This window comes from Vombatus ursinus, unplaced genomic scaffold (genome assembly GCF_900497805.2).
Source record: "Vombatus ursinus unplaced genomic scaffold, bare-nosed wombat genome assembly UNPS02014893.1, whole genome shotgun sequence".
NCBI lineage: Eukaryota > Metazoa > Chordata > Mammalia > Diprotodontia > Vombatidae > Vombatus > Vombatus ursinus.
Genome location: NW_020954671.1, coordinates 9232608 through 9251323, shown reverse-complemented (window position 1 = coordinate 9251323; position 18716 = coordinate 9232608). Strand labels below are relative to the sequence as shown.

At 37.0% G+C, this 18716-nt stretch overlaps 1 protein-coding gene across 6 annotated transcripts in view; it reads right to left on the bottom strand.

Moving 5' to 3' along the window:
- SYNE2 (spectrin repeat containing nuclear envelope protein 2) overlaps nucleotides 1-18716 on the bottom strand; it is a 415658-nt gene that overhangs the window by 109465 nt on the left and 287477 nt on the right. For all 6 annotated transcript variants that reach the window (XM_027842877.1, XM_027842872.1, XM_027842874.1 and 3 more), the window contains 9 exons: nucleotides 17567-17705; nucleotides 15465-15596; nucleotides 13718-13870; nucleotides 13397-13606; nucleotides 12506-12607; nucleotides 12065-12184; nucleotides 8700-8900; nucleotides 7653-7826; nucleotides 3428-3559 (listed from right to left, as the gene is read on the bottom strand). In XM_027842877.1, coding sequence (XP_027698678.1) covers nucleotides 3428-3559; nucleotides 7653-7826; nucleotides 8700-8900; nucleotides 12065-12184; nucleotides 12506-12607; nucleotides 13397-13606; nucleotides 13718-13870; nucleotides 15465-15596; nucleotides 17567-17705 — 1363 coding nt within the window. The remainder of the gene's footprint in view (nucleotides 1-3427; nucleotides 3560-7652; nucleotides 7827-8699; nucleotides 8901-12064; nucleotides 12185-12505; nucleotides 12608-13396; nucleotides 13607-13717; nucleotides 13871-15464; nucleotides 15597-17566; nucleotides 17706-18716) is intronic.

Below are 18716 nucleotides of genomic sequence, written 5' to 3'. Positions count from 1 at the left end.
TAGCACAATGTTTGGCACATAATCTATGCTTAATAAATCCTAGTTAACTCACTGAGTGGTTTTATAGTCTACAAAGGACGTTACATTCGTTGTTTCATCTTTTTTTTTTTTTTTTTTTGGCTAGGCAATGGGGTTAACTGACTTGCCCAGGGTCACACAGCTAGTAAGTGTTATGTGTCTGAGGCCAGATTTGAACTCAGTTCCTCCTGAATGCAGGGCCAGTGCTCTATGCACTTCGCCACCTAGCTGCCCCTCATTGCTTCAACTTATCTAGATATCACAACAATCCTCTAAGATGGGGAGTGCAAATATTATTGTTATTTCTATTTTGAATGTGGGGAAAATGAAGCTCCATAGATTAAATGACTTGTTCAAAGTCACACAGCTAGGAAATGGTACAACAAAGATATGAGCCTCTATCTTTTGAATGTAAATCTAGTTCTCTGTTTCATCGAATTACAGCAGCCTAGAATTAGAAGGGACTGCAGAAGTCATCTGCTGTAATTTTCACTTGAAGCCTGAATCCTCTCTGCAACATCCTTCAGAAATAACTTTGACTGGGAAAACAGAACCAGTGCCAGAGTTGTCTACAAATGGAACAGGTCACCTACTGATATGATGAGAGCCTATGAGGCACTTTGTTTCAACTTTCTGACTTCATCTTCTATCTTGGATCATATCTATTTGTGTACATGTCATATCTTCTTTTAGACTAAGTTCCTTAAAGCTAGAGACAATTCCTTTTTTAATCTTTGGATCTCTACTAAAGTCCATTGCCTATACACATCAGGCATTTAACAAATGTCTGTTGTATTAAATACTTTTTCTTTAATCATTTCAGTCATGTCCAACTCTTTATGGCCGCTTTTGGGGTTTACTTGGCAAAGATACTGGAGTAATTTGCCATTTCCTGCTCCAGCTCCTTTTATAGGTGAGGGAACTGAGGGAAACAGGGTTAAGTGACTTACCCAGGGTCGTACAACTAGTATGTGTCTGAGGCTGCATTTGAACTCAGATCTTCCTGACTCCAAGCCCAAGCTCTATCCACTGTGACTCCTAGCTTCCCTTTGAGTATTTAACTTGACATCACAAACATTTGTTAAATAAACTTCTGCTTGAGAAATCTTCAATGTATAATTCAAAGTCCTGACATCAGTCGGATGGGGTAAGAGGACTAGATTGCTTCTTTCATTGGCATAGAGAATTCTCAGATGAGGAAATTCCTTCTACCAATGCAGGTCAGCATCTTTGCAATCTATGACCTTAGAGAGTTGTCTGAAGCACTGGGAGAAATTTAATGATTTGCCCAAGGTTACACACCAACATGTGTCAGAAGTGGAATGATCACTTGTCAAGTATGTTAAGGTGGGGATTCCTCTCATGCATGGGTTGGGCTAAATAGCCATCAAGATTTCTTGTAACTCTCAAATTCTGTATTTCGGTAACTGGATTTGAGCTAAGGTTTTCCTGGCTCCATGGTCCACTCTCAGTCCACTACACAGTGCAATATACTGCACTGCTTCTCTGATGACAATGATAACAACAACAATAGCCAGCATTTATACAGGACTTTTAAATTTGCAAAGTGCTTCCCAAATATTATCTCATTATATACTCACAACCTTGGGAGGTAGGTGCTATCATTTTTTTTTTAACTTTTTTGGTTAGGCAATGGGGTTAAGTGACTTGCCCAGGGTCACACAGCTAATATGTGTCAAGTGTTTGGTTTGAGACTGGATTTGGACTCAGGTCCTCCTGAATCCAGTGCCAGTGCTCTTTCCATGCACCACCTAAATGCCCCTGGTAGGTGCTATCATTATCCCCATTATACAGATGAAGAAACTGGAGTGGATAGAAGTTTTAGGGATTTGTTCAATGTCAAACAACTACTTAAGCAGAGAGTCAATTATTTCCTAATTTTCTTGGACAAATACAAACTAAATGAGATTACAGATAGTGTTTCAAGAGATAGATCACCTATAGGGAAATAATCATGATAAGTCTATTGAAAATTTTTCTTTTTTGTTTCAATGTACCTTAAAATGCTATTTGTTACCAAACTGTAGTTCTTATTTATATGACAATTTTGTTGTGTGTCTGAAAGAAATAGCAAGTTGTGTACAGTAGATTTACAGGTTCATGTACAATCATCTTTTTTTTTTTACTGCACTATGTTATGGAAATGCTTGCTTTATTCCATGAATTAAAAATAAAAAAAATTGTAATTCTTGTAGTCCACAGAATGGTAACTCCCTAGACCCTTGGGTTAATTGATATAGCTCAAAAGATCGAGTTATTTGAAAATCATTGACAATGTAATAAAACCAGAAGTGTAACAGAGATCCAACTGCCAGATTTCTAGGCCATCTAAGCCTCATAAAATGTGGTGCTGTCCTTTCACAAATGTTCCTTCTAGAACTGTGCATCTTCAGCATGGTAAGCAGAGACTAGCTAAATATGTCTGACTTTCATTTTCTAATCTGTGAAGGCAGCAAATCTACTTTTAGGTTAAAAAAGAGGTATTTGATAATCACCCTCAAGTATCACTACTTAGGAACAAATGAACATTCTAAGGTAAACAGAAAACAAAATTTCCAAAGCTTGTGTGCTTTCAAGTAAATTGTTGTTTGAGTAAATTCACCTGATTAAAATTTTTGTCATACTGCTAGTAGCAAAATGCCCGAAGATATATTTATATAAATTTTTAGTCTTTCATTCTTTCCCCAGACAATGTAATTTAAATATAGAGAATGACTCAATGTCAGCTGACTAAAAATTAAAAATAGTTAGTGTATGATACCTTTTTGTGATGATAGTAGGTGACAAGGCACAAGCAGCTACCTATTCCTAGGCAACTTTTTAAAAGGATTTTACTATAAGATGAGATTTAGAACTGGAAGAGTTTTTAAGAGATAATCTACACCAACCTCCTCATTTTATTTATCAGGACAGTGAGGTTGTGACAATGGATAGTTATATGTTCTGAGTGCATGAGGTGACCTACAATTTGGTAGATCTAAATCTCAGTACTAATGATCCATGTAATTAAAAGTGTCCTACTAAATTCAAAACAATCTTTAAAATGAAGCCACTCTGCAAAAATTGAGAGGATAACCTTGCTTTTTGAAAATGTAAGCAGATATTTTTTTTCTTCTGTTGAGTTTTGTTTCCTCTTTCTGGCAGTTCCTCCTATTGGTTCTAATTCTTACTTACAATATCATTAATGTGAAAATATGTTTAATAGGAATGTATGTGTACAGCCTATATCAGATTGTGTGCTGTCTTGGGGAGGGTGGTGGGGAGGAAGGTGGAGAAAAATCTTAAACTCAAAAGCATATTGAAGTGATTTTTGATAAATCAAAAGAAATTAATTAAAAAAATAAAAAATAAACTTAAAAAAAAGAAAATGTAAGCAGAAAAAAAGTACCTGATAAAATGAAATCCTTTCTATTAATCTTTCCTCTGTCTCTTCCACTAAACTCATGGAAGGCAGAGAAGATACAAGAATTTCCAGGTCTTTTTCAAGGGATTCATAGTTTTCATCAAATTCCTTCCATTCCTAGAGAATCAAAGAAAGTTAAAAATCAATAACAGTCCTTTTCTCAGAATGTTATCAGACTAACAAGAAAATCAATTTTAGAATAAAAATTTAAAAAGACCAAACAAGTCAACATCAGCTTTTGTCGGTGTAAAGAATACATTGAATCCTTGCAAATGCTTTATTTTTAATGGAAGATAATTTAATTGCTCCTGAGGCAGAGACGTTTTTTTAAAAAAAAGTAGGAAGTCTAAATGCCAGGTTGGTTATACTTGCTTTATTGTGCAGAGAGTAATATTTCCAAAGTTAAGTCGTGTCATTAGAATCCACCCTTGCATTAAGATATGAAGAAACTTTGGAACTCACTGTAGAAATATACACATTTAAGCTCATCATATTTAGGAGAAGAGAAGGACAGCTTTTAACTGCTGCTGTCTTCAACTACTCAGTGAGGTATGCTGTTACGTTTTTTTTTTTTATTGCTTCCCAATTAAACTTCAATTGTGGCCGGCCAGTTAACATTCACACTATTGTTTCACTATTCTGGATCCTTTCCTCAAAATAGGGTTAAGGGGTGGAATGACAAGTTATTTCATAAGCACAGCTAGAGTAGTCCAGTGAATAGGGTCTCTATAGGTGTAAATTACAGAAGGCTGCATTCCAACCAACATGCCACAAACTCAATATAAGATAAGGCCAATTCTTGGAGTGCAAGATCATTAATTCTCTTATTTGATAGCTCTTTCTCTCACTTCATTGAGTGGCAAGGGATCCAAATTAATGGGGTAATTGAAGTGCTTAGAGAATGAGACATTCTGATTAGCACAATGTTCTAAGTGCTATCACCTTAGTTTTCTATTTCTACTCAAGTCTTGTTAAAGAAAATTCTTCTAAAATACATTATTTCACTTTTCTGATTAGTATATCCAGTTTACGGAATATAATTTAATATTTCTTTGGTTACCAAGGATCTTATAACGCTACAGGAGACAATTCTTAATATAAATTCTCATTGCAGAATACAGGAGACACAGATGGAATAGGAGTTTGAAATAAATTTTGCAAGGACTGTAACATACCCTGGAAGAAAGTTTGTGTGTATTTATTTTTTAAACCCTAATATAAATATTTTCTTTAACTTCTTATATCTATCCCCTTTTTCTACTCATGTAACCACCATCCTAGACCAGGCTGTTATCATCTCTTTCATGTATTATTGCAATCACCTCCAGTTTAGTTCCCCAACTCAAGTTTGTCCCTTCTCCAACCTATCTTCTATGCAACTGCTAAAGTAATAGTTTTAAACACAAGTCAAACCATGTTATTTCCCTACTCAAAAAGCTCCAGTGGTGACTTCATACTTATGTGACTTATGTAACATAAATTTTTTGTTTATGCTAGTTCTCCAAGAGAATTTGTGCTCCTTGAAGGCACGTGCTATTTTTATTTTGTCTTGGGATACCTGATGCCTACCCCAATTCCTGGAACACAGGAGGTATCATGCTTATTGATTTCACCAAAGATGTCTCCTTACGGCATGGAGGTGCCATAAGGACTATTTTAAAGACAACTGAAGAAGAAGGCAAGCTTTGGCTGGTTCAATAAAATGGGAAGACCTTCTAGTACGCAAAAGACCAGCCTAGATAAGTGCAGAGGTTTGTAAATAGCAAGTTAGTTACTAATTGATGAATTCTCTGGCCGTAGCAACCCATGAAACAGAAAATTACAAAAGGATCTTTGGTCTTATGTGGTATCCTTCAAACTCCATACAGATGATGATAGAATAGTAAAAGGAGAGGGAAAAAGGTACTAAGAATTATATAAATTTTAGATTATCTGTAAACATAAATTTAACTGTTGGTATTTTAAGTGTTAAATCTTCGTCCTGTGACCAACAAGCTGACAAAGTTATAAACGAAACCAGAAAGCCTATGGAAGTTGCAGCTAAATGTCTTACAGGTTTGTCATGTTTGCTGAAATAAAGAAGTTGATGAAGTTGCTTCATCATCTGCCCCAAACAATAAGAAACATTTTAAGGTACATCTGGTCATCTTGCCTTGCAATAATCATAATGAGCATAAGCCAAAAAAAAAAAAAAGAGCAAGAAGACTACTGGAAAGATCACTGTAGCTTCTGTGCTAACATTACTTATGGAGGATAAAGTAGTAAAATTCAATGAGGCATTTGACAAGATTCTGCAAGGTAAGTCAATAAATGCCATCATGAAGGTGGTATATGAGAGGATTGGGGAAAATATATTGAAAAAATATGATTCACTATTGAGACATGTAAAAGAAATCTTACTCAGAAACTTTATGCCTGTATATCATTAATGCTTACTTCTAGGAAAGAGTCAGAAGGAGGCTCTGAACATGGTGAGCGACTTCTCGAAAAATGAAATTGATTACACTTCAATAGTCACGTCACTGACATGCACATTGTATACTGAGATGATTCAAGTTCAATTTGTGGTTATAATCATTTAGAAATGAGAAAAATAATGTAAGAATAAATTTAAAAGGAGACACAAATTAAATTAACTGTGACATAAAACAGGGAGATTATGCTCAGCCAAGGAATTTGCCAGAATTACAAAGGATAGTCCAAATAAAAGAAGCATTGTGATTGCTAGATTTAGAACTGGGAAGTTGTTATTGTTCAGTCATTTCAATCATGTCTGACTCTGTGATGCCATCTGGGGTTTTCTTGGTAAAAATACTAGAGTGGTTTGCTATTTCCTTCTGCAGCTCATTTTACAGATGAGGAAACTGAGGCAAAAGGGGTTAAATGACTTGCCCAGGGTCATACAGAGAGTAAGTATCAGGTCTTCCTGACTCCAGGGCAGGTACTCTATCCGCTGCACCACTGCCTACAGAATTAGGAAAACCTGGATTCAAATCCTGCCCCTGGCACTATTTGAGTGAATGTTGATGAGTCATTTCATGTCTCTGAGCCTTAAGAAACTTTCTTTGGTTTTTTTTTTTTTTTTGGTTAGGCAATGGGGTTAAGTGACTTGCCCAGGGTCACACAGCTAGTAAGCATCAAATGTCTAAGGCCAGATTTGAACTCAGGTCCTCCTGACTCCAGGGCCAGTGCTCTATCCACTGTGCCACCTAGCTGCCCACTTAAGCAAATTTCTAAGACTTACCTATCAAGTTGCAGATAGGCAATGATCTGTGTTAAGTTCAGACACAAACAAAAATCACAGACCCTTGACAGTAACTCTATACATAGCACTATATGAATATGTACTATCTTAGTATATAGTAGTACATACTAATAACTACTTTGCATTTAAACCTTCTTTCCTTAAGATTCAGAAAACTGAAATATGATTTGGCATAGGCATAATGACTGTTTTCTTGAAGAATGACCCAATATAATTGAAAGACTTCATTTTGTTTATTCGAGCACAAACTCTGAAGATAGTAAGATGGCATATCTCATTCCCAATTTCTAGATGAAAAAAAAAAATAACCCAGCAACTGAGGAACAGTGAAAATGCGAACAAGATATCTCCATAGGATAGGTAGCACTCGTAGTAGGAACAAGATTCCAGATTATGAGTCCTTATTCTTTTCTAATTTTTAATTGTTGCCTATTGATAAATTAGTTTGTTTTTCCTCATGACTAGGAATCAGTGATATAAAATTGGTCATTCCAGGCTCAGTATTGGGAAATTAATAAACAGAGTCATTTTTCATTTTTCCATACGTGTAGGGTATGGGCCTATGATTTCATTAGTAGATGGAACTCTGATGAGTAAACTCCTGCTACCAATGCAGACCAGTACTTGCTTTGCAACATATAACCTGGAAGAGCTACTTAGAGTCCTGACTCTAAATATTATTAAGTGAATTGCCCAGGTGACACAGCCAGAATGTGTCAGAACAGCATTTGGACCAAGGTCTTCATGGCTCCAAGGCCCACTGCCTCACATTCCCATAAAATTTACCTGTAATCTGTTATGGAATGCTGTTATTACCATGTTTTGATATATACTACTCAGTCACTGCAATAGAATATTGGCAATAATATTAATAGTTTTGAAAGTATTTTGTAGATAAGCTCAAATCAGTCTTACTTATTGATTCATCCTTATTTAACATCATACCTGCAACAAATTCTCCAGTTTCGTGCCATATTGATAAGCTTGTTGCTCCAGCAATTTTACTTCTTTTACCTTCTCTGCCCAAAACTTCTCTTTGTTTTGTAGTAAAGAAGGCAGTGCTTTTTTAGAGTATTCTTGGATCAGAAAGACATCAGCAACAAGCTTGTGGAAAAAAATCTGTGAAAAGCAAAGTGTTTTGTTTTTTAGTATTTAAAGTTTGCACTTCTACCATATATATAGCTACGGTTTCCATGTTCATGAAAAGGGCCTAGAGTTTCTAACCCCATCTCCCATCTGAAAGTAATCTCAGTCTCTTCAAATTTTTAACCGCACTTTGTCTGAACTTCTCCTTTGCACTTACCTCAGTCTCTCTTATATCACCATCACCTGTGTGGATGTCTTTCCTCCCAATTGGATTATAAGGTCCTTGTGAACAGCATCTATGTCATGGCTATCTTTGTATTTCCAAGAGTTAGTAGCACAGTGCCTTCCACATAATATTTACTTAATATTCTGTTGAACTGAATTCTTGAGCATTGTCAACAATATAAAAACAAAAGTGAAATCTGACTGCAGGACACTAAATCTCTGAACTTCAATTGTACTTGCTGTCTCAGCACATTCCAATAGAACACCATATTTCTGCAGGTTAGCATGACTGTTCTAAAGAGCTCTCTTCTGAATGTCCACAGTACTGATCTCAGTTAGAAAGATATTCGTGATAGTGGAGGTGATAATGGCCCTGGTTATTTTCAAGATAAAGGAAGGGTTAAATTGGCCCAAATTCATGTGAAGACCATAGAAGAGAATTTCCTTAATTTTGGTTCAGTAAGTCCAATATGAGTTCCTGCACCAACAAAATTGCTGTGTGTGTGTGTGATATATACTATGGCAAAAATCTACATTTCAACTGTCTTCTTTATAAACAGGAAAACTGATGCTCTGTGTACAGATTCAGACCCAAAAAAATGAGCTTTCAATTTTTTTTTAACCTGTATTCAGTTGACGCATGATAAAGGAATCGGGTCAGAATTACTTTCACAGTCTCACCTTGTGGTTCTGCAGCTGAGCCTGTAGTGAAGCTTTACTTCTGGCTTGTCGTTGCTGGCCCTGACCAAGCTTTTCTTTCCCAATATTCACTAGTTCTGCCAGTCCTCGAAGCAAGGCTTCCTGCTGGCTTTCACTGATGAAAGGGCTGCTGAGTTCAGCATGCTTGGCTCTTAGAAGTCCCCACATGTCATCAAGGACATCCTAAAAAGAGAAATCAAATGTTTTCAACCTTTTCAATTAAATTATTTTAAAAGCACAGCACAATAAAACCACGAAGAACTGTGTCCAGAGCCTTTAACTGCAAATTCTTATTCAATTCAATAAATATTTATTAAAAACCTGTTGTGTGCATAGTACACTGCTGCTAGAGATATAAGGGTGAAAACTGATAGTGTCTGCCCTCAAAAAAAATTAAAATCTAATGGAGCTAGGGTTTGTGTGGATAAGATCTAAGCATGAGTAAGTAACATACAGGGTAAAATGTGATAGGAGCAAAGGAGAGATCCAGACAAAATGTCATTAAAAATTTGAGGGGGGAGAGATCACTTTTAGCTGGGAGGATTAGGTAATGCTTAATGGAGGAGGCAGTACTTGAACTAGACCTTAAAGTAAGAGAAGGATTTTAATACTCAGTCAAACAACATTTATCAAGCACTTTCTGTATGCTAGGCACTGGCAGAGAAGTGGAGGGAGAATGTGCTAGGCATGGAAAATAGCCACAGAGCTAACAGAGGCAGGAATGTAGAATGTGGTTAGGAGAATAATGGGGGATCCACTAGTATAGATTATTAACAGCAATTAACAAGCCCAGAAAGACAGAATATGGGAAGAAATCATGGTCCAAACTATGATCCAAAAGAGTAAACAGAAAGTGCTTTTCTGGGGTCAAGCTAAATGAGGAGCTCTCATTAATCTTTTTGTGTGTATCATGGAACCCTTGGGAAGACAGGTAAAAATGATGGGCCCTTTCTCAGAATAATATTTTTAAATGCATGAAACAAAAGACATAGGATTAAAAAGGAAACCAATCATACTGAAATGCTGTTATCAAAATATTTTTAACATACAAGTTCACCGACTACAGGTTAAGAATCTCCTTTGTGAAGGCTGGATGTGGAACCCAAGGACATGGTTTAAAGTGGGATAAAGATTTATAGAATCTCAGATTTAGAGCTGAGAGGAAGTTTAGTGTCTAACTAGTCTAATCCCCTCATTTTACAGATGAGGAAACTGAGGCCCAGAGAGAGGTTAAATGACCTGCCCAAAGTTGGCAAGCAGCAAGAGAACAGTATAGGTGTACCACAAGGTGTCTCAAGCAAAGGATCTGCCTGAAATAATATCTTTTTAATTTCAGTGGCATGCTAGCCACACTTAAGCTCTGTCTGCTACCATGAGACTGAAGAAATAAAATAAAATGATGGTGCAAAGGTAGGCTGGTACAAGGCCAAGAAAGACTGTAAATGCCAGGCTAAAGAGTTTGTATTTCATTCTAGAAGCAATGGAGAGTCACTAAAGATTTGCTTTTAAGAATATTTTTTCCCAACAGTTTAAGAACAACTTTGAGCAAATAAGTCATTTTGACTATTATTAATACCCAAATTAACTAAAAAGGACATATGAAAGAAGATGCTACCTGCATGCAGAGAAAGAACTGATAAATAGAAGTATGTATAGAATGATTTTACATACACATATAAAGTATATCTATCTATATATGTACATATATATGCACACACATATATATTTGTCTAATGGTAGCCATCTATAGGGGCAGGAAGAGGGAAGAAAAAAGGAATAATGAAATTTGCATGATAACTTTATTATATATTTAAAAGGAATAGTAAATTATACCTAATAGAGTTACAGTTTCATGTGCACTTATTTTTTTTATTATACTATGTTATGGAAATGCTTGTTTTATTCCATAAATTAAAAATAAAATAAGTAAAATGTTAAAATAATATTTTCTTGAAATTACATATAAAATGATTTTTAGCATTTGCTTTTTTTGTCACTAAAGACTTTTGAGCAGAATGATAAACTTTGACTTTAAGTATATTAAGAAAATTAATTTGGTAAATGAATTGGTGAGATCAGGGGCTATTTGGGAGGAAGGAAGACCAATTAGGAAACTATTACAATAGCACAGGAACAAGTAGTAATAAAAATCTGAACAAGGTGGAGGCAGTGCAAATGAAGAGGAGGGGATGGATATGAGATATTATGCATTGATAGCACCTGGCAATAGATTGAATGGGAATGGTGGTGAGGAAGAGAGAAGAGTCAGAGATATCTCCAAAATTTTAAGTCTGGCTGAATGGGAAGGTGGAGGCACCATGAATAGAAATAGATAAGTTGGAAAGAAGGGGGGGATTTAGAAGAAATGTGATGATTTCTATTCTGGACATAATGGGTTTGAGATGCTAGGGAAACATCCACATGGAGATGTGGCCAAATGGCAGTTGAAAATATAAGACTGACACTTGGGGAGGAGGGAAGGGAGAAGGTTGCAATTAAATATGTAGATATAGTAATTCTCTTCATAGAAATGATTATTGAATCCATGGGGATGTATAAGATTTTCAAGGAAGATGAACTATAAGAGATATAAGAGAGAATAAAAGAAATGTAAGGACAGAATCTTCATGAACATCTACACCTAGGAGGAGCATGACTTAGCAAAGAAGAGATCAGATAGGTTGGAGGGGAACCAGAAAATGGTAGGTGTCCCAAAAGTCAAAGGAAGAGAGATTGCCTCCAAGGGGGAAGGTAGGTTAGTAGTATTAAATAGTGCAGAAAGATCAAAGAGAATAAGGAACGAGGAAAGACTACTCTTTCTTTTTTTGGGGTGGGGGCATGAAAACTTTAAAGAGAGGGCATTGGTGACCTCGGAGACCAATTCCAGTAAAGTGGCAGGGATGGAAGCCAAATTCTAGGAGGTAGAGGACTGGAGCTGAAGAAGTAGACACAGCTCAACTATTTCTAGAACTCGAATAATGAAGGAAAGGAGAAAAGACAAAGGCTGATAGAGATTGAGGGCTTGGTGGGAACAAGGGGGAGAAAGGCATGTTATAGAGAAGAGTGGGAGGGGCAGAGTAAATAGGGTTGACAAATGTGGGATTGAATTATTTGCTGCTGTATTGAAAATGAGAGGGGAGTGGGCAGAAGGGAATAAGAGAGAGGGAAGAGGGAGAAACTGCAGACTTGAGAGAGGAGAAAGTTTGGAATGGATGATGAGGAAAGTGGGATAGGGCATTAGAGATAAAGCAAGTTTGCCATTTGGAGCTAGGGGTCCAGTTGAGATTTATACAGCAGGAATTAGTAGCAGTGTATGTGTATGTGTGTTTTTCTCTTAGAATACTTACCTCCAATTTGTATACTTCTTGGATTAAAATATAAGGTAAGTAAAGTCTTTCACCTTCATCTCTCAATTTTGCTACCTGGACCTCATAGTCTTGAAGTTTTACAGCATACAAATCTACTTTCTAATGGAAAGATAACATATAATTTTTTTAGTTTAAATTGAATGTTTTATTTTCCCCAATTATATGTAAAAACAATTTTAACACTTTCCCCCCCCAAATTTTAAGTTCCAAACTCCTTCCTTCCCCTCTCCCTTCCCCATTGCAAAGGTAAGCAATTTGACATAGGTTATACCCTTGTAGTCATGCAAAACTCATTTCTATGATAACACATAATATTGAAGCATTTTTTTTCCTGAGAGTTGAATTTAAATGAATTTGGGCCCAGGGTCTAAGACATAAGTCCAAGGTTAGGGTAGCTTGATTGTATTCTGATTTAGTTACCTGCAGTTGTTCAACAACACTTTGACTACTAATTTCATTCAAGGAGTGGTGTATTGAGGATTTTTTTTCAATTAGTTGGTCATACAACTGCCTTACTTGACTCTGCAGAAAAAGAAGGCATTTGTGGGAAATAATAAGTGAATTTTATGGGTAATAGTGACATTAGTACAATATATATTAAATTACAGAATAGTTGAGATAGAACAAAACTGAGTGAGTTCACTTCGCCAAATCTCTGTCCCTGTCAAACACTATTTCACTTAAATCTATTTTCAAGACCTTCATAGAAGGAAATTGTTATAGTCTTCCTTGGTAACTCCACATCCCATTAAACAATTATAACTTGGAAAAGGTTTGTTAGCTCAGATCCAAGTGGGATATGATATGATTTAAAACGCCCATTGCCAAACTGGAAATCATCTCATCTTCTGTGTTTCCTATTGCTCCCCTCTGCACACTTCAAGTTCCCAACTGCGTTCTTTATTTTCCCACCTTTGTGCCTTTGCTTACACTGTTCCTAATATCTACAATGTCCTTCAATCTGATTTTTTGCTTGCTAAATGCCTATTTGTCCTTTAAAGCCCAAATGCCACTCAAAAGTCATCTTCCTTTCTTGATCTCTCTGTTGGTAATGACCTTCCTCCTTGAACCTCACACAACATTATTTTGTGTCTCGCTTGCACTTAACGTGGAATATTAGATTATAGTTGTGTTTTTGCCTTATCCTCCTACAAGACTATAAACTACATGAGATCAGGGATTGTGTCTTGTCCAAATCTTGTATCTCCCCTGGGCATCTAGTCCAGTGCTTTTATAGTAAACCCTTAATAAAATGTTCGTTGAATGAATAGAATGAATGAATGAATGAATGAATGAATGAATGAATAGTACCTGATAATCACTATGATGGTCTATCCCAGATTTCATGGATTGACTTCTGGAAGCAGCTGCAGCCTGAGTTTGCTCAAGTCGTGTTTGCAGGTTTTCAAAGCACTCAAAGAATACATTGGAGTTCTTTCCAGGGTGACTTATCAGTTTCAAAAGACCATCCTTTCTGTTAGTTACAGCCGAGTGAAGTTTTTGCAGTTCTAGAGCCAGGGTCTACAAGGTGAAGAGAAAAGAAGGACACTGAAGGGCACCTGCCTCCCAAACGCACCATGCCAGGCAGAGCCGTAAGATGATGACCACACGTGGGATGGAGAAAGGACTAACCTCGTAGTGGACCTGCTGTGCAGCAGTGTCCTCCCTGGAGAGGCTGGAGGTCTGGAGCATCTCTCCCACAATGCTCAAACACTGACTGATTCTCAGAAGGAGATAAAATATTTTTTTATCTAGATTTAGGGAGGGTTCACCTGTCAGGTTTTCCTTAATGAAAGAAGAAAAAAAGAAAGAAAAAAATTTTGTATGTTTTAAATCTGAGGAACATTTAAGGAAAAAAATAAACATTAGATAGTGGTTAGGTGGGATAGCTAGGTGGCGCAGCAGATAGAGTGCTGGGCCTAGAATCAGGAAGACCTAAGTTCAAATTCAACCTCAGACATTAGCTATGTGACCCTGGGCAAGTCACTTAACCCCATTTGCCTCAGTTTCCTTAAGTGTAAAATGAGCTGGACAAAAAAATGACAAACTACTCCAATATCTTTGCCAAGAAAATCCCAAATGGAGTCATGAAGACTCAGACATGATTGAAAATCACTAAACAACAATAAGATCACGACTAGGAAATTGGTTCTGAACCTGTGATTTCAATGATATGGGGATGAATAAACTCCCTCTGCCAATAAAAGTTGGCATCCTTTTTGTAATTTATAGTCTCAGAGTTGCTAGGGCATTGAAAGGTTAGGTGACCTGACCTCAGTCAACAAAGCCAGTATGTGTCAGAGCTAGAACTTGAACCCAGAGTCTTCTGGGCTGTTAGTGATGCTATAATATAATGGAAATAATATTAATAATAACAACAATAATAGCTAGCATTTACCTTGTATCTACTATGTGGCTAAGCATCTTATGAATGTTATCTCATCTGACAACCCTGGGGGTGGGGTAGGTGCTAATACTATCCCCATTTTACATATGGAGAAACTGAGGCACACAGAGCTTAAGTGATTTGCCCAGGGTCACAGTAACTATCGTATGAGACCAGATTTGAACTCAAGTCTTCCTGACTCCAGGCCTGGTGCTCTAATCTATTGTGCCACCTAGCTGCCTCAAGTTAAATCGGAAAGTTAATGAACCTCCTTAAAAATTGGTGTAAGGCCTGATATAAATTAACCATGTATTTCCCTAACCACATAAACACATTTTTATATAGGTGAGATCAAGTTAAAACCTTGATCAGCAAAGGAATTCATAACAGAATAACTTGTAGGGGGTCTGTATGTATGTACGTCTGTGATGAGCAGACAATCCACATTGTCCTGTTGATATTGAAAAGGAGCAGTCTTTTATCTACTGATTGCATATAGGTATATAAATGCCTCAGATTATGTTTTATCATCAGCTGTTGGAGTTTCCAGTCACTTTTCCCCCCTCTCCCACCCCAAACCCTTGCCATCCTGCCCAGCGACCAAAAGCTTGCTTTCTAACCCGTGTGAAAGAAATAATATTCACTCAATAGTCATAACATTCTGTCTCGTGTCTAATTTTGTGAATATATTTTGTTGTTGTTTAGTCATTTTTCAGTTGTGTCTGACTTTTCATGATCCCTTTTTGGGGTTTTCTTTTTGCAAAGATATAGGAATGGTTTGCCATTTCCTTCTCCAGCTCATTTTAGAGATGAGGAAACTGAGGCAAACAAAGTTAAGTGATTTGCCCAGGGTCATACAGTTAGCTACATGTCTAAGGCCAGATATGCATGCAGGTCTCTTCCTGATGCCAGGCCCGGTGTTCTCTTCACTGTGCTCTGTGCTACCTACCCCCTTCCCCATACATTATGAATGTATATCATGCAGCTTTTTACCTGAGTGAGAAGAACATTTGCTTCTTGGCTTAAGTCCTCAAGTTGAGAAGTATAAGTTTTCAATTCTTCAACTGCTGGTGAACTAACATTATGCACAGGCACCATTGGTAGAAAATTCACATTTGCAGCAATCTGTAAAGAAACATGTCATGTATAATATACACATATACACATATGTATATATACATAGATAAAGGCAATATAGCATGATGACTATACTCTTTCTTGTTCATTGTTATTGCTTGCATAATAACCCTTTAAAAATTAAGTGTAAAATCTTAATTTTTAACAAAGGGTTGTTTCTATCCAATCCTGTATCTAGATAAGAACACTGTAGATTTAAGGACATTTCCCATACACATTTTAGAACATGCTTAAGTAGTTATGAATAGACTTTATTCAGTGTTTCTAGGTCTCTTATATTAAGGTAGTGATAAGTTTCACTGATGGGAAAGTAAATAAATCACTTCTGTAGACAGATGCCTGACTCAATTCAAATATACAAACATTTAATAAGCACTTGGGATGTACAAGGCATTCAGTGGTGGGAAACCTGCAGCGTTGAGGCTGCAGGTTCCCCACCCCTGTCTAGACACTGGGACTAAAAAATAACAAAAATGAAATAGCTTCTGTCCTCAGAATCTACCCTTTTTTGTCGGGGGATGGGGTTGGGGGGAAGGCTGTTGGTCTTTTTCTGTGATTTTATCAGTCTAAGGAGCATACAGGGAAAGGAACTTCCTACACAATGCAGACAGGTACCTGCTCAGAGAGTTACATGGTTTGTATCAGAGGTAGATCTCCCTGACTGAGGACAGCTTTCAATCTGCAATGATGTCTCTTTATTCTCCTATAGTCTCCATGTTTTACTATACAGTGCAAAAATAAAAAGTTCAGATGGAACCATAAGTTGTACAGGAAGAATTATTTCAGTGTTAACTGTTCCTCAAACAGGCGAACACACACGTCCTCATAAACAGAATCCGAATCTAAACACTGAGATATTTGGCTCTGGAAAAGTGAAAAACACATAACGGGACTTGTAACATGGAATGACTAAACCTCGATTCTGAACTGGCTCAAGTCATAGACCTTGGTGAGAAGGAATATCAGTTTGGATAGGAACCCAACAGAGGCCGTCATGGAAAGCCAGGATGAATGGAACTTGCAATGGCCGTAGGAAACTGTGTTGTTCTTGTTTAGTCATTTTTCAGGTATGTTGGACTTTTATGACCCCATTTGGGGTTTTCCTGGCAAAGATACTTCAGTGATTTGCCATTGTCTTCTCCAGCTCATTTTACAGATGAGGAAACTGAGGCAAAGGGGTTAAGTGACTTGCTCAGGGTCACACAGTTAGTAAGTACCAGAGGCTGGAAGATGAGTCTCAGTTCCTGACTCTAGGCCCAGCATTCTATCTACTGCTCCACCCAGCTTCCCTAAGAAACAGTGGGTGGGAGCAAAGACAGCCTTCTTTTTAACACTTCTGGCTCAATAGAGTTTCTATGTGTAAGGAAGTGTTTCATTCCCAGTTAATGCAACCTGTGTAAGGTTGGGAGAAGTTTTAAATGTGTAACCACGATGGTTCACACCCTGTGATTTCTTTATAAGGTGTGAACTTCTTTGGTTCAAGAAAGGAATGATTGCTTTGTCTGACCAGTGGATTGGTCACACACCTCTGGGGGCTTTGAAGAGCTAGAGGCCTGCAGAAGTTAGTGAAGCAGACTGTGGCCTTCCAGTTTGGTCAATCAGCTATTCCTTTCTTTACCTAAAGAAGCTACATTTTATAAAGAAATCACAGGGCACAAGAACCATACTGTTTGGACATTTAAAACTTCATCAGGACCTCACACGTCCATGGCATTAATTGAAACAGCAGTGAATAACACCTCCAGTTACTTAAGTCAAAACTAGATACAGATGGGAGTCAGTTCTTCTAGGTCAGGAATAAATTTCCTGCAAAGATTTTCATTTATGTTGGATGGTTATGAAGGGCTCCCATTCAATTATACACAATGCACTAACTTTTCTTTCAAGAAATAACTGGCTTTGGAAAGGGGGCTCCCAGATCTTGACAAGGGCTGCATTGTGCTTGGGTTCACACTGACCTGATCATCCACAGGCTGAGATGGAGGCAGCTTCTCCTTTGATAGCTCCTGAAGCAAATATTGCCACTTATCTTCACTTTGCTCCTGAGATGGTAGAAATGATTCTGGGGACCCACTTCTAGAATGAGACACTCCAGGGCTTTGGAAAAAGGCAGAAGGTAGGAAAACAATTGGCATGTAAAGTTTTATGCTGCAGGGCACATTCTTTTAGAAGTCATTTTGCTCACAGGAATATTCAAAGAAAACCCAAGGTACTTTGTTAACACAAACTATTCCAATCACAACACAACTCACTGTTCAACAATTTTATTTCATCTGTTTTGTGCTTCATTTATATTACCTTAGAATAAACTTATGCACATTTTTAATTTAAAAATATTCACTAGCTACCTACTACCTGCCAGCATCATGCTAAATGCTGCAATAATAACTGATACAGCACTTCAGATTTGCAAAACACTTTCCTCACATCAACTCTGTGAGATAAGAAATACAAGTATTATTTCCATGTTAACGATACATTTACACAATGCATTATTGTTCTGTTCATCTTTTTAAAATATCATGTACCCCACAAATCAAGGATATGTAGACATATTTTAATCAGTGCATTGCTGATGGAAGGATCGATAATCACTGCTATAATATCTTCAGATTCTTATAATACCTTCAAATATGAAATTGTTGGATTGTATGGTACAAAGATGAAAATGAGTCTTTGTCTTCCAGTTTACCTCATTTGCTATTTAAATAATGAATCCTATCTAAAGCCTGCTCAGCCTCTTCTTAAACATTTCTGGTAGCAGGGAGTTCACTACTCCCTAAGATAATTCATCCTATTTTTGAATAGCCCTAATTATTAGCAGATTTAAAATTTTCTTTTACCCTTCTTTTGGTGGAAATTTGTTACCTTGGCCTGTTATTGTGGAAAGAGGGCTAGACTTTGAGTCAGAGGGTCTGAGTTTCTATTTTTCTATATGTTTATTTAATATTTTATTTTTTCCAATTACATTAGGAAATATAAAATAAAAATAATTGTTAACATTCTTTTTTTTTAATTTTGAGTTCCAAACTCTCTCCCTCTTTCTCCTTCCCCCACTGATGAGGCAAACAATTAGATGTAGATCGTACACGTGCAGTCAAACAAAAC